This window comes from Condylura cristata, unplaced genomic scaffold (assembly GCF_000260355.1).
Source record: "Condylura cristata isolate star-nosed mole 26May11 unplaced genomic scaffold, ConCri1.0 scaffold00012, whole genome shotgun sequence".
NCBI classification, from domain to species: domain Eukaryota; kingdom Metazoa; phylum Chordata; class Mammalia; order Eulipotyphla; family Talpidae; genus Condylura; species Condylura cristata.
Genome location: NW_004567113.1, coordinates 8,881,276 through 8,898,149, shown reverse-complemented (window position 1 = coordinate 8,898,149; position 16,874 = coordinate 8,881,276). Strand labels below are relative to the sequence as shown.

The following is a 16,874-nucleotide window of genomic DNA, read 5'->3' as shown; positions in this document are numbered from 1 at the left end:
ATGTGCAAAATGATGTAAAAATAAACTTTGTAATAAAAAACAAACAAACAAACAAACAAAAAAAACTTCTGGGCATCACCAAACATCCTGAGGGTTCTGAGTTAAGAAGGAGTGGGGCGGGGCAGACAGGGGACAGGTGAGCTGCTTTAAGGGGAAGGCACTCCAGAAAAAATTTGCTAAGGAGGACTTGTTATTCTCAAAATAGGTCTTAAAAATAAATAAAGTACACTTTATATATACTTATATCTAGAGATATAAATTATATCACTTTGGTGAGGATTTCAAACAAGACTGATAATCCGAGAATAGTAAAGGGCGGGGGGAAAGAATTACGCCAAGGGAATAGCAATAGGAGACAATACCAGGAATACCTGACCTGGAATTTATGTACTCTGGATATTAAAACAATTCCAACTTGGATATTAAGCAAATTAAATTCCAACTTGGATATTGACAATTAAAACTTGGATATTAAAAAAAATTTTCAAGATTTTATATCAGCTGCCTAACAAAAACCAAACAAATAAAAAGAAAAATAGAAAGCTGAAGACAAAAACAGGTCTCAGTATCAACCAGAAACAGGCCTAACACCACAAAAAGACAGAGGGCAGGAGTTGGAGCTTCTCCTGTAATGGCTGCCTGCACTTCTTGGTAGGGGCATCCAGAAGGCAAATTCTGCCTTATTTCATATAGCTGGGCAAGTACGTTACAGCTGATCTCTATATGCTTTAAGTTTGCCTTCTCTGTAAAACAAGAATAGTGGTATCAACTTTGAACAGATCCTGGAACACAGTGAACCCTCTACATTTGCTAAATAAGATAAATTCAAATAGCAAATCTACAAGCACGAAATCAACCAATTAACAAATGTGTGCAGCCATTACTGACAGCCTACACGATACTCAGTACTAGATATTTAAGATATATTTATTTATGCATATAAGAACTGGGGTGCAGGAGGTGACAGAATTCACCAGAGACAGGGTGGGGAGCAAAACAGGCAGATCCACTGGAAAACACTACTGAGGGGAGAGATCTGCCAAGCTATGTGGGTCACCTCCCTGGCTGGGGATTGAACTCATGTGGCAATGTCTATTGATAGCTTCATTGTGCAGCACTTTAACCCCTGTGCCACCAGGGAGGCCCTAGACTCAGTACTAGATTAAGACCTGACATTGAAGAGAGGGAATACCAGTGTGTATTGGAGGAAGCTAGGGTACACAGGCACTAGTTAACATCATGCAAAGGAGGTCATGGACCTAGGTGAAAAGTTGGTGGGAGAGGAAAGTCAAGGTCAGCTTCAGGTGGAGGTGGCACTGGTGATCAGGTGCAAGTGAGAAAAGACAGTTGGAGAGCCGTTCTACTAGAATAACCCCATAGCAGAGTGGAATGAAAACCAAGTACTTCCTCATACATTCAGCTAGGAAGTCCTTATTTTACATGAAATTTGTCTAGCTTTCTAAAAATTGCTCCCTTTTAAAAGCAGTTTTGGCTCCAGTGAAGGCTTCTAATAAATGCCTGCAGCTAGTCACAATCCTGCATTCATTCTTCACATGTACCAAGTGTTTTCAAATTCTTTTGTACCTTAATCCTCTTTGTTTCAGGTTCTGCAATCACACCACTGGTTTTAAGATCCAGATCTCCAAGACTTCTTGTCATTGCAAGTCTGCCATTTACATGAGGCTGTCCCAAACTATTCCAAGCTACAAAACCACCACATTTCTTTATCCTAGGCAAGAAAAGGTTGTAAGACTATGATGTGATAGAACAACCAAAGCCTCGTTCAACTTTAGTATGACATCAGTTTAAAATGCAAAGCTTCACTTCTATCTAGTGTCACATAAACACCCTCCATCATGGAAGCAGTACCTTTCTTTTTCATCTTTTCTTTCTGGAGTATGGTCAATGGTCAGTTTCATGGCTTTTCCTTTCCGGCACAAAATGGCCCGGCTGTCCCCAACACTGGCAACAACCAGTTCAATACTATCTCGCAACAGAGCTACTGTTGCAGTAGTCCCAGAGGTCAGAAGAGTAGCTGCAAACATTATGAAAGAGTATAAGTCAGTGATCATCAAATGCTTGGGTATAGAATTTTTATGACACAGGCATATTAAAATAATGCAGAAATGTATTATTCTAATTTGACTAACATTATGCAAATAGAATGCAAATGAAGTTGGTAAGTAAGAGCATGCAGAGAAGAAAGTATGTAATCAGTAACAAGGCTCCATGCAAACAAAAAGTTGCTGACCTACTTCGGTTAAAAAAAAAAAAAAGAAGCATCGCTGTTTCCAAATAGGCCCAATTTTAAATATAAGGTACAGCTGCTCTAAATTTATTATAACTACATCCTTGTGTGTGCCTTAGGTTAGGATTCAAATTATTAAATTTTCATTAGATTGGCAAATAAAACAGGATGAATTAGATCTAGTATGTCTACTCAGACATGCTGACTCTTCTATCATTTAAGCACTTCGATTTTTTTGAACATTTTTTATTGCTAACCTGTGGATGTATTATTAAGTGGCAGTCTAAGTAAGAATTGAGTGCTTACTTTGTAGTCTTTGCTTCTACAATTGTTACTACAAATACTCACACATGAAAAAATTCTAACATGGTTAAAGAGCCACATTCTTTTCTGCTTATCTTTGTCCTTCCCAGTCAAGAAACAAAGTTACAGCCATCCTTAGCGGAAAACTGGGTGTAGAGGTAGTGACATTCATTATAGTTTCCCATACACTTGGTATAATTAACACTCCCTAGCTCTAGAAAGAGCCAAAATAATCAGCCTGTATCCAAAATCAGGACTGTACTGTTAAGTGCTATACCTGTGGTCACACTGTAGGCCCAGAGCATCCCAAGAATATTAATTTTCTCTGACCTGTAACAAATATAATCAAGTTACTTGGCTTTGAGGTGCTAATATTTCTTTCATCCAACCCACTGAATTTTTGCATGTTATTTTGATTTGTAGTGTCTGCCCTACATTAAACATTGAGGTGCATTGAGCCTTGTCAAAAGAGAAAATACTGTGAAAATTATGGGTAAAGAAAATTGGAAGAAATTGAAAAGAACTTTTTTAAAGCAGGTATTGTGTTCAGTAGCATGGTTAATTCTTTTTTCTTTTTAGCATGGTTAATTTTTTAAAGCATCTAAATAAAATATTCAAGTTATCCTCTCTAAATGATTTGACTCAAAAGGTAGATTTAGGAAAAAATATTTTCCTCATCATTTCTAAATGATTTTAAATCCCAGTGCCACTGATTTGACTGATTGAGGTTTGCTGTTTCCAATTTTTTTCTTCAAAAAGACAATTTAAAAACCTCATCAGTACTCCATTACCAAGATACATCTAATCTACCTACTGATATAGATATCTATATAATACTACAATCTATACATTAACATGCCTGCTTTAATCAGAAAAGTAAAATGGAAAAACATGAATAAGCCTTATATAATTTTTTATATCCATGCTGAGTTTACTTTGAGAAACAGCATTTATACTGGCACCATCTCCCCACTTATCTCTTGATTTTGGAACTGTGTGCCAAAGTAATAATATCTCCACAATTTGAAAATATAACATGCATTTGTCACTGTGCAACATATATTCCTAGCATATCAGTGAAGTTTATACTGCAAATGTTAATTTTTGAAGTTTATATTGCAAATGTTAATTCCATCTAAAGGAATCTTTACAATGAAACTCTACAACTTTTACATGTGATTATAAGATCAGGGTAAGAGAACACAGCATTTACTCAGGTGCTTCCTGTCCAAAGAATTTAGTATTTTTCTCTTCTGATTAAATGATCAGCAGCAGCTTTTTGAAGGTGGCCTTTAATGGGCTAAATCAAAGAATCAAAATGTCATGAAAGAGAAATTTCAAAATTAGCTCGCTAGGCTTCTTATTCATTGCTCTGCCACCAATCCAACTTCACAGTTCCAAAATCCCAGGATTTATGGGAAAGCTATTCATTCTGTTTTGTTCAGCAACTAAGATGCAAATCTTAATTCAGCATTTATTTTCATTTAACATTTAACACAGAAATAAAAAAATTCTCTCTCTCTCTCTCTGTTTTTCTTTCCCTAACAACAAACTATATGACTAAGACATCTTTCAATAAGTTCTTAACACTCACTGGACATTTTCTACTGCAAGTCATCTCAACTAATGGGACAAAGAGGATGGATGTGGGAACCTTCCAGTAGTCCAGGCTAGGAACCGCTGGACTCCTTCACCTGGGACAAAATTAAGCAGATCTCTCTTTCCACAGAAGCCCAGCATATAGTGTCCCGGGCTCCAGGTCTAGAGCTGTTGACCCGGCACAAGTCTCTGCCACAAATAACACGCACAGAGGCAAATAGGAAATTCACCCAGGAATTGTGCTCAAACATTACACACCTGCAACACAGGGGAGGGCAGAGAGAGAGCTGCAAAATAAGGGGAAGGGTTTTTATGTTGATGAAAATGTCACTAGCAAATTACATCATATTTCAGGAGATGCCAAATCAGTTACCCAAGTTGATGGTATGTTGTAGTTGAGTACTTTTTCATCACAGAGTAATTAGTACTTCTTTCTTATTTTGGTGACTTCCCAAATGCATCTGCACCACAAGCCACGTGGCTACAGACACACCTACACAGTCACAATCTTGAAGAGTAAATCAGCACTTTTAGTGAGTTGGTGGGGAAAAGCACTGTAAATTTGTTTGGTAGCAATGTCAGAACTGTTCCAATTAACAAAAGGAAAATTCATGGATATGACATTAATTTGTATCTGACAAGCAATATATTGTTAGGGAAGATGGGAACTACACTATACCACCAACTACTGGGATTTAAATATATGTCAATCAGGAATCAAAGCACCTCTTATAGCACAGGATATAAGACATAATATATTTGTCAATAGTGCTTAACGCAGGGATTTGGTATCTAGAAGGCATTTTGGAGTATAATGATTACTGAAATTAATTGCCTAAATAAAAGCTAGTATACAATAATTGCATATAATTCATAAAATGATGTTTCTGCAGCTCTCTTTTTTCCCCCAGTGTTGCAGGTCCACATATCAAAAGAAAAATGATCAAGATTTCAAATGGCAACATAAAAAGTAAAAGCTATAATTGGCAAAACATAACTCTCTCTGGTGACTTATTCAATTGGTATAGACAATATCCGATATGTATAAGCCAATACAGTTGCAATACTCATTAAATATAAGTGCTAAGACATGAGCACTAAAATCAAAGTAATGAGCTGAAACAGTAACAGCACAATAAGAACATCTCTTAAAAGCTGTCCCTATTTTTTTTTCCTTTTTTTTTGGCTGCCTTGGATATGCTTGGATATGTTCAGGTGCATTGGTTATTTAGTATCTAATTTTCCCCTAAAGAGATCACACAGCATGTGATGTTCCATGAGAGTCACAATGCTGTCACCATTTCCAACTCACAAAGTCAAAGCAAATCTTCTCTTGTTGATCCATTTTTTTCTTGAGGAGTGCTGCTGCTTTCAAACCTTAAACAATCTAAAAACTCTTTAAGTGTTTATGAACTACATAAGATATAATTTAAGTTTTTGACACTTTTAGTTTAAATGGTAATTTGTAAACAATAGACTAATGGAAAATCATTTGTATTTACAAGCTGGCTTCATTTAAATGTAAAAATGTATATGCCTGGGGTAAAATGAATTTCAAAAAAATTCAAAAGATAATGATGAAATTATTCATATATAAGGGTAAAATATACTCAAAATGCATTACCAACGAATCAACAGAAATGACCAGCAGTTTCTTAAGGCTTGATTCTTGGCATTTTTTGATATTTTGGTTTTATTCTCCTCAACATTTAGTTTAAACTGAAATAGTAAACATTTTAAACGCTAGTGGAATGATTTTATAATTATATAGATATGATGTAAACTGGTGAACAGACAAAAATGTTTTATTTTCACTTTCTCTTCAAATTACTCAAATATGACTGAGAGGCACTGTTCACACTGAACATAAAATTCTACCATTAGTGATTCACTCCTATATTTTAACCAATTTTGATATTCCCTGCTTAAATTCAAATCTACCCAGAAAGGATAACTCATTAACATATATACATAATGTAAATAATTGGTCAATTCTGCTCTAGGATATCAAAGAATAAATACTTTGAGATAAAAGTAAGCAGTGGAGATCAGTTCAGCGCAGGTAACTGAGTGTCTCCCTGTGTGCAGAACTAGGGAGATTCAAAACTGAGTAAGATGTGTTTCCTGCACTCAAGCTGTCCACAGGAAAGATTCAAGAAAAAGGGGCTGATACTAGAAGTGAACTCAAAGAAACTGGAGAGGGCAAATTGTACATAATTTCATAATTGATTTAAGAATCACTGATCCAGCCTATCTCTAAGCTGAGAAGATACCATCTACTCTTATAATACTGATACTGCTTCAGTTCTTACCAAAAACTAAAAAAAAATTCAATAACGTTCAAATCTAACCCACAAATCTAAAAGTTAAAAACACACAGCATTCTATTCTTAATGACTTTAATATACTTGATAAAAATGGGCCCAAATAGCAAAAAACAATTTTTGGCAATTTGAAAGTATTGATCACTTATTAAGAATATAAATTTTCAAATTGTCCTCAAAAAATGTATTTTAAGAAACACACATACTAATTGATCTGACAGAGTATGTATCAAGTAAAACTTAAAAACAAGGTCATAAAGGACCTTTTTTCTTTCAGTAACACATTAAGCATCGTTTTCTTGCAACATTATACTCACAACAAATGACCATTAAATGAAAAACAAATCTTAGATTATTTTACAAAAGTTCTGGAATCATTACCTCATATGACAGAAGAATTAAATTGAACACATTTTAATTTCATCATTAGAAATGATCTACATTTTTATGACTGATTTTGCACAGGGCATCTTTAGAGAGTATTTTTTAAGATATGTAGGTTATATACATGCTCCCGCTAGGTTGAAAATTCTTTTAATTAAAACTTATTTTGTGATAAATGGAAGGGGTTTTCTACTTCACACCTAATCTTCATGTTTTAAGCATGTTAGTCATTACAGTCCTTTACAAAAGGGCTGACTACACCCATGCAGGATGAATGATTGATTATTGACCATATTTTAATGCCTTTGAATGTTCTTTTCTGAAAACCTTGCCAAATAAGCACTGTTTACTGAACAAGGCACACCCATCTGCTATACCACTAAGCACCAATAGGGACCACCTTTTGGATGAAATAGGAACATACCAATATTCAGAGTAAAAAAAAAAAAAAATACAACCATAATAAAGTGTGTCTTTTATTGTCCTCTTGTCCTTCTTTTGTCTTACCCATTAGGCACAAGAGCTAAATCTTTTTAAAATTTACCTCTCTCAAGTCCTCTTTTTGTAAGAAGAGAGCTGGAAGGGGAAAGTGCAAAAAAATGAAGGAAAAGAGAAAATGGGCCTGAATGATCTGCAAATGAGAAAATAAATCCCTGCTGTGAGTGAGCTCTACTGATTTTCTCAGGTATACGATGCAAGGTTTTCAAAAAAGAGCAGGAAAAAACTCTTAAAATGGCAAATTGGGCCATCCTAAGAATTGCCTTCTCTAATCCTCATCATTCATTATTAAATATGCCCATGAGAGAGGCAAAGATGGGTGCCAGGAAAACCCCAGCACTGATTCTGCAACTGACCTTTACCTCTGAGTTTCAGTTCCTTATCTGTGATGCACTCTGACCTCCTTCAAACAAAAGGATGAATATTATAGCACAGATCAATATTATAGCATGATTCATTTCCAAGTCACTTATTAGGGCTATAAGCACATTTATATAGCCACAGCACAAGTTTTTAAGATTAACTTAAAATGAGTAAGAGATTTGGGGGCCAGCTAGCTACAAATATTAACTACATTTTCTAAAAATGGTTTTGATAAATGTAATCAAAATCAAAAACATTTCACTTTCAAATTTTAAGGACACACAGTTCATGAAGTTTAATTTTTAAATTCAGCTAATATGCTCTTCTGTTTAACACATAAAAACAAAAAATATTAATAGTTACCCAGGAAAGTCACACGATTAGCTTTTATTAAGAAGTAGAAGAAAAAATATCTTCCTTCTAGTTATTCAAATATTAACCATTATCCTTTCCTACCTAGGACCAATTAAGAATTTCTTCTAGTCTAGATAATTACCACCCTGGCTAGATACGATTACCCTGTAGTGTATTTCATCAGACTCATCTACTTGTTCATCAGACTCATCTAAAAAAAACAAAAACAATAACAATAAACCCTTTCATACTATAGCCATCTTGTCCATAAAATGAACAATCAAACAGATTTTTTTAAAAAAAGGTTAACCTTTTAATAGTTGAATTACTAACATTAGTTTGAATTCCAAAAATAGCATTTAAAGTAATTCTTTACATAAAGTCATCTTGACATAAGCATCCTTGCAAATAAACTTACATTAAAATTCCCACCCCTGAGGGTTTAAATTGTTTCCATTCTCCAACATTTCCCAAACCCTCCCCCCAACCCCCCAGGATTGTGATTGTTTTACTTACCATCAGCAGACAGGTTGGCCTGCCTGGAAAAGGCTTTATCTATTTCTAGAAAAGCCAAGGTCAATACAGTTTCCAAGTTCTTCTCTTTAGGAAGCAAGTCCCTGGATGGGAAAGAAAAAAAAGAGTCCCTAAAATCATTTTACTATTGCTTTCAAATCTTCTGTAGGTCACTCTAGCTAGCACTCACTCCCATACAATGGACAACCCCCCTCCCCCATGACTTGACTTTCAAGATGCTTGAAATTCACAGGTCAGCTAGTCAAATTGGGAATCAGGCAGAGATAAGCCTTTAAGGTCAACAGAAGTCTAGGGACCCTATCTGTAAAGAGGAATCCTCACTATCACAACCCTGAGAGGTTGCATTCCTTCATGTTAAATTAAGCCACTATTTCCTCTGTGGAATATGGAAAAAACATTCATGATTCAACTGATGACCAGTATGAATAACTATACACAGGAAGAAAAGTGGTCCCATTGTCATAAGTGTCCCTGTTCTCCCCCTACTTTACCATATATGACCAGTAGTGGGATGGTCAAACCACACCAATAATCATCATAAACATTTATTTCCTTAAAGAACACTAAAAAAGGCACACTCAATATGTTCCCCATACTTATGCCAATTATCTAAAGCTACTTTCAGCATGTTTTCAAAACCATACACACCACTTGGATGAGTTACCATTTGCTGGAGCACTCACTGTATGCCATGCACTGAGGAAGGAGGACAAGGCCCCCCTAGGCTGTCAGTGTCACAATGGGATTATGTCAAACTGAGGCCATGCCTCAGAGAATGAAAACTGGCTTTCCAGGAATAGCCTCCAAGCCTTTGGAATATCCCTGGAAGGCCAAGCTGTGTATCCGTCCCCTTGAATTTTCACCCTCTTTATTTCCTGTTGTCACCAATAAAGGCCATTGGTACCAGAAAAAAAAAAAATTAAAATCGGCGGTTTTAGTTAGAATTAATTAGGGTAACTACCAGAAACAACCATTCTGTCTAAATAACCTATGTGGCTGAGCAAACGTAATTCACTATAGATCATGTGTTCTTTATCAAGTGACTCATCTCCCCTTTATCACATGACTGTCCTCATCATCCTTTCTCCTTGAACCCCCCAGGACTCATACCATAGGTGGGAATATGTAACTCCACTTTGGTTCATCTCTATGTATATGTCTATTTGCAGATCACGTAGTCACTTACTAATGTTCAGTCAACAAATGAACCGTATATATAGGGTGGTTGTCCCAATAGGCTATATCACAGAGCTTAAGTGAGCAGCAGATTACATCATCTGAATTGTGTAATTATACTCTATGAGGTGTGCACAAGGACACACTTTCTCAGAACATTTCCCCCACTAAGGGATGCATGACTCTAATTAAATTTGGATTTTTCTCCTACTGACCTGTTCGTTGTTAATTTGATTGTTCAAGCAGTCCAAGCAAAATCCAGAGGAATAGGAGGAAATTTCCCTCCCCCTCCCACCCTGGAAAAAAATGTTTCCCATTAATCTCATAGTAGATGAGATCATGTACTTCATATTAATTCATTTGAAATGACCACAGTCAAGTCCTGTAGACTCTAGTCAATACTCTTGCCTGGGGCATTGTTAAAACATATGTTTCTTAAATGGTAAACATCAGTAATAAATAAGCCACTGCTCCATTATAAAACAGCATGAAACCACTTAAATAATTACATTAGCACTAAATATGTCAGCCAAAGTTTAAACTTGGACATAAGGCAAGCTGCAAGGTCAGAGTGAATGTCATTGTACATACATGATGCATTTCTCCATGTGGGTATGACAGAAATCAGCAGCTGCAGGTCCGCCATGTCCATCATACACTGCAAAGTACAGGACCTCATCTGTTAGCTGAGAAAAGTCAAACCGGTCTTCATTCTCTTTCCGTTTGCCAATCTGTGAGGCACAACCCACGTTTTCCAAGCTGATTTTGGGAATTGGCTTGCCATATTTGATACTGGGAGGCAGTAGAATTGGCTCATCGATGCGGTTGTCCCAGATCCCAAAATTATCCCAGGTAGCTGGACGCCCACTACCATCTGGGTCAAACCGAGAACATCTGGGCTCTGAAGTGGAGATGTGGCAGATGGGGATCACCCGCCTGTCTTCCTGTAGCAGGCGGGAGTTAAGCAACACTCTCCTCCTCACCTGGTTCCCACCACTTCTAACCAAAGTAATTAAGGCAGCTGTTGACATAACTCAACTCCAAAGGACTCAGTAATGAGGGAATGGTCAATGGAATAATGGATGTCTTCAACAAAAATGATGCAACTGAGTAGAAAGAAAGAGAGAGAGTTATCGGCAATTTGAATATCATGAATATACATGATATACTGTTAATATACAACAGATATTAACCAAAAAGCCATAAGAACAGTAAATTTAATAAACGAACCAAATTACCTAGCCAATTCATAGTGCTTACATTCTATAAAAATTTGACAATGTGCATAGATTGTATAGAAAAATGGCATGTCGAATTTTAATCTGTAATCATTGGAGATTTTGTTAAAATGAAAATTCTGATTCACTCTGGGGTGGAGTCTGAGAGCTTCATTTCTAGCCAGCTCCCTGATGATCTGATGATATGAACTGCTGGTCCAGCAAGTCCACAATTTGAGTAGCAAGAAAATAGAGTACAACGGACTTCATTGTTCTGAACAAAAGGGAGGGACACATGTTAATGATAACAAAATCTCTTACAAAAGATAGAAAAAAGAAAAAACAACTAACTAAAAAATATGATAGTTCTGGCCCTCCCTGGTGTCGCAATGGGTTAGGGCACAGAACTGCAAGCAAGCAGCAGCTGCTTCAGCGCAGATTCAATTCTGGCCACTGGAAGTGACCCACATGACATGGCGGACCTCTCCTGTCTCACCCGCTGCTCCCCTCAGCAGTGTACTTTGTTGACCTGATTGTTCTGACTCCTTACTCTGTCTCTGGTGAATCTTCTCACCACACCTACATCTCTGGCCTGTACCCCAGTTCTGTATTCATAAATAAAATGTCTTAAAATATATATATATGATAGTTCTGTACCCAACAAGTGGCCAGATTTTAACAAAGAGACACAATATGGGATCAAAGGTTTATTGTAAGATTTTTCAATTTTCTAAACTTTATATATTACAATGGTTAGTGTTAACTGGTTCACACAAGCGCCTCCCTCCATAGGCACAAGGATAAGCCAGTTGTGTCCATGTGATCACAGGAACTTGGTGGCAATGGGAATGAGACAAGCAATTTATTGATTTGCTTGATAAACAAATTTATGAACAACTGATTGATATTTACAATAACAGCTCCAGCTTTTCTCTCTTCTACACACAATACAACTACATCATACAAAACCCTTAAGATTGAAACAATCCAAAGAGCAATTGTGTTTCCCAAGCCAAATAACAACACTGAACTAAACCTAGAGTTCAAGAAAAGATTATCCAGAGCCTCAAAATCATCTATCATTGTCCCCAACTCTCAAAATGCCCCTGGGAATGACTAGTAAGCAAGAGTATATAAAACGTTTCTATGATCCCAAATTTAAAAAAAAAAAAGTAGAAACAAACTATCAAACACCTGAGAATGTTTTTTTTTTTTAGTATTTGTCAGTATAATAATTATAAATTGGTGTGAGTTTACCTACAAACTTTAAAAGTTATTCAAGAATCCTTTGTCAGTTCCTCGATTGGAAATTAAAGCTAACTTATACAAAACATGGTAACATTATACTCAATCTTTAAAAGTCAAATACAAAAGAGTCAAAGGGCAGAATTCTGTTTGCAAAGCCATTTGAAGACACAAAAATGTCAGAGCACAAGAACAATTATGCCACATATCATATTCTACTAGCAAAGGTAAGCCCCAAAACTAAGAAAATCAAGATAAATGATTTGATTGGAACCCTAGCTTCATAGCAGGTTACATAAGTAATCTAAACTATATTGATAGCTACTTACTAGAAGAAAAACATAATGTTCAACTGTTTTTTCCAAATGCATTGTACTTCCCAATCAAAATAAAACTGTATGGCACACAAATGGACTTTAATCACATACTTTTTTTCAGGTGTAAGTACATACATGCACACACACATACAATTTTACATTTTTACCAACATATATAGTCCACAGATTATCACCTGAAAATACTTTCCTTTTTCATCAGTTTTGCATTGGTTTGTGTGACCACAAACCTTTCCATGCTGTAACTGGTTAATCTAATGCTGTAAAGTTCTGACACAGAAGTCTAACTAGAGATCAAATTTGGCCCCTGGTTTAAAAATTCTGACTAGAGGGTGGAGCTCCACAAAGAGGATTAATTGGCAGTAAGATGAAACCACAAAACTGGCGGAGCAATTCTACAAGAGAGCAGTGGTGAAAACCCACATCCTGGGTAAGAAATTTCAGGTGAAAAGCATCAGGAAGGAATACAACTGCACTGGTCTTTAGTAAACCTTTTAAGTTCACACTTGGTTTCAAAATAAAAGCCAACGAAGGATTGAAGAAAAGCCATATATACAGCGAAACCTAAAAGATGGTGCTGCCAATTTTATGTTTTCATATTAGTCCCATTTTATAATCCCTCAATGGTTTAAATACCCCAGAGCTGTCCAATTTTATTTTTGGAAAAGGAGGCACAGACTGTCTCTGGCAGCAAGGCATACTTGCCCGTGGTTACTGAAAGCAGGTCAGAAAGGCAGTTTACTGTTCCCATTCTAAGCCCATGCCAAAATTATTCAGTAGTCCCAAGGATCAGTACTACTGAAAGCAGCTTGGGTTGATGCCTTCAGCAAAAAAGCATTTTCAGAAACTATTCTTATCTTCCCACTAGAAAGTGGTACTGGGGGGGGGGGGGCTTCCTATCAGTAACTTCCACAATGTAAAGACAGACAATCTAAATATTCCTAAACCAAGCATTTACTGACTATTTAAAAAAATGAATATATTTCAGGAAATTTGGACTTCATCTTTTTTTTTTATCAGTAAGCTGTTGGGGGGAGGGGAGGGGAGAAAATGTAGTTTACCTGAGGAAAAAACAACAAAAAATCCAACAGGCTGATGTGGGCATATGTTCTGTTAATGGGAAAAAGAAAATGGGAGCAGTGAAAAGAAGTTATTATTCTAATTCCATAGATATCTTTGAAATTTTAGTTAATATGGATCCAAGTCACAGACCATGCTCCAAACCTGTACCTTTAGACTTCATTTAAGAATTTTCCTTTCCTCTATACTACACCACCATCTTCTCTAAGGTTCCAGTCAAAAAAAGATAGCTGTGTCTATGGTAAATACAAAGTAACTAAGGCAAAGAAAAAAAAAATCATTAGCGAGGACTCACTCCTCAGGAATTAAAAGCTATCTGCTTTTCTTCCAGCTGCGGCAGCATAGCTGGGCCATCACCGCACCCTATCTGCTTTTCAAGACCATTATTATCTGTAGGTTTGGTAGCTCATTCTGGAACTGCTACACAGTCTCATTCTTTTCTCTGCATTGGCAGGGGAAGCAAAGAACTGAAGAGGCCTTGCTGTACAATTCCAGTCTGACGCACAGAAAGGCCAGTGGACCTTAGGAGAGTCCATATTCCTGGTTATTTCCACCAGTCGTCTGTCTTTGTGTCCTCTGAGAAATCTCTAATCTACAGAAAGCGGCTTCTAAAAAAAAAAAAAAGACATCACCAGCCACAAGGCCTTGAGCTCGCAGATTCTCCCAGGAAAGCAAAAGACAGGTCCTACTATCAATACCAACCAACGCCCTGCATCCTTCTCTACTCGACCCTGGAAAGCTCACCGGTGCACAGCCAGGGATCCTGGGCTCGCCTGGCAGGCTGGGACAGGCGAGTGGCCCGAGTGACGGAGGGCAGGAAGCTTGCCCTCCCACGGGCGTCGCGCGCAGCAATGCAGCTGGCTGGGCTCCCCCAGCACCTTCCGCCGCCGGTCTCCGCCTCCCAACCGCCTTCCCAGCGTTCAGATCCCGGGTGTCGCCACTTCTCCCTCTACCCCGCCGCAGCTGTGGTGGCGACGCGGCTCTCACCCCTACAGCATCCTCGCGTCCCGGGGTCGGAGTAGCAAACCACCGGGTCGGCTAAGGGTGAACACAGACTGGCAGCCCCTGCCTTGCTTCCACGGTCCCTTCTTCCTTCTTACCCTTCTTCCTTCCAACCCCGACACACTCCTTTTGCTCGGCAACCGGCTATTATTGCCCGCGGTCAAGTTCAAGGCCAAGCGCCATCCAGGTTTGGCAGGAAATAAGCGGACACAGCTCCCCAGCCGAAGTGGGCCCCGCCCGACTTGCCACTGACTTCGAAAGAGAAGAAAGCCGAGCATAGAGGACCCAGATACTGACGGCGGGGCACCGCGGAAACTGGGACAAAATAAATATACAGTGCCCTTCTCCTCCCTAGGGAATCCTCCTGCGCTTATTCTCCCTTGCCAGCACCCCGGGCAGTGGGATGCGACGCAGCCTGTAAATAACATTCTTAGCAGTTTACAGAAAATAAATGAAGTGCATCTTCTAGGTCCTTACCTCCTGATGGTTACGTTTCTGGAAAAGTTTAAATTAGCCAACGGAGGTTTGGGGAGGGGCTTTCTAGGTCGGTAAATAAGGTTGCCTTCACTGATGTTTCAGATATCTGGAGCAAGTAGAACAGACGCTGGCTCGTCTGCTGAAAATAATCGAGATTTTGCCCAGCAGTGGGTCAGATGGAGAAGGGAAAGTCCGTTTCCGGGGACTGACGGCAGTTCCGACCAATGCGTGCTTGGCAAGGTGGTGCGCCAACTGCCCTCGCAGCCAATCGCAGATTCCTATGGGAACGAGCCTCCCCGCAACTGCAATTGACTTGGCTGACTTTTAGCAGCTCTCCGCAGAGTGACGTAGACTTGGGCCACTAGCGGCTCGCAGTGACAGCCCCGCCCTTCTAACGATCTTTGGCGCCGGCCAATGAGGGGTACTTTAGCGGTGAGCGGGCTCGGAAACTTGGTACGGAGCCAGTGGGTGGAGGAGGGGGGTGTGTGTGTCACTTGGCGCAAGGGGGCGGTAGTTGTGATAAGTAGCTAACTAAGAATGGAATGCCAACGCTTTCGGCAGAGGACTCGGAAAGCATCTGGTTTCTCTGCTGTTCTTTGAAAACCCACAATGCAACGTTCTTTGTTACTGAACAGGCATCTTGTGATCCCTGTATCATTCATTTGACGAGTATTTCTATTTTTATGGAAGATCCTTTATATGTGAGGCACTTGCTAAGTGCTGGGGATACAATCCCGATACAAATGGAGAAGACTGCTGTCCTCATAAAGCATACAATATGAGAAAGAAGAGGAAGAAGACAAACAGGTAAACAAAATAATAATAAATTAAGGGGGAATTAGACAAGGTGTGGATACAGAAAATACCAGGAGCTTGGTGTTAGGGAAGGTTGTTGCATGAGAACTCTAGTCTCACATTTAAGTTGAGACTGGAGGAATGAGAAGGACATGTCAGCTGTGCAATCAATGACTGTTCAGGCAGCAGAGTAAACATCCTGACCTAGAACAACTTAATATTTTGGAAGAGTAAAGAGTCTGCTGGGGGAGTGGGTAGAGGATGACTTAATTGAACACAAACACAGGTTTTATGGATTCCACCCTTACCCAGACCTGGAAATCCAAGACACTAAGAACTACAAATCCCATAATGTCATCATCACCAAAGGGAGGATTGCTGGGAATTGAGGGTGGAGTTAAGCAGCCAGGCTTGGTATTTAACCAAACATGTGGATCTTGGGGTTCTCTTGCCTTTTCCCCAGCTCTCAGTGTGCTCTTGGGGTTTCAGCTCAGGGGGTTGGTAGGTTGCATTTACTAATTTATCTCCGTCTCCATTTCTCCTTGAGTTATTCTCTGGAGGATGATTGCCTGATATTTCTTTCTTCAGATAATAGACATAGAATGAATCAAGCTGGCTCTTGCTTTACTTTATATGTCCTTCAAGGACCCCCACCCTGCAAATCTGATTGAATCATTCTCAGTCCTCAGCATCTGATTGGACTATTTAGCACCAACCAATTCATTTTCCATTTTAAAACCGAATAATTAATAAACCTGATTGGTCTATTTAGCTCATACCTTTGTGATCTATTTAGAATCTTAGAACCCATATAAAAGAGGGAAAAATCCTACTCCAGTATGCACACAGATCAGAGCAGGGTCTTGGGCCTATGAGATCCAGGGCTCACTGGGATGGGTGGAGGAAGAACACCTGCAGGTGGGCACACCTCAGCCCCAAC

At 38.7% G+C, this 16,874-nt stretch overlaps 1 protein-coding gene across 2 annotated transcripts in view; it reads right to left on the bottom strand.

Moving 5' to 3' along the window:
• PPM1K (protein phosphatase, Mg2+/Mn2+ dependent, 1K) overlaps positions 1-15,293 on the bottom strand; it is a 21,762-nt gene extending 6,469 nt beyond the window's left edge. The window contains exons 1-5 of one of the 2 annotated variants that reach the window (XM_012724228.1): positions 15,140-15,293; positions 10,375-10,889; positions 8,590-8,690; positions 1,870-2,035; positions 1,585-1,729 (exon numbers count right to left, since the gene is read on the bottom strand). In XM_012724228.1, the coding sequence (XP_012579682.1) occupies positions 1,585-1,729; positions 1,870-2,035; positions 8,590-8,690; positions 10,375-10,814 (852 nt within the window). In that variant the 5' untranslated portion in view covers positions 10,815-10,889; positions 15,140-15,293. Of the gene's footprint in view, positions 1-1,584; positions 1,730-1,869; positions 2,036-8,589; positions 8,691-10,374; positions 10,890-14,404; positions 14,486-15,139 lie in introns of those variants that run through there. The other variant, XM_012724229.1, reaches the window with a different exon arrangement.
• Positions 15,294-16,874: the final 1,581 nt, after the last annotated feature.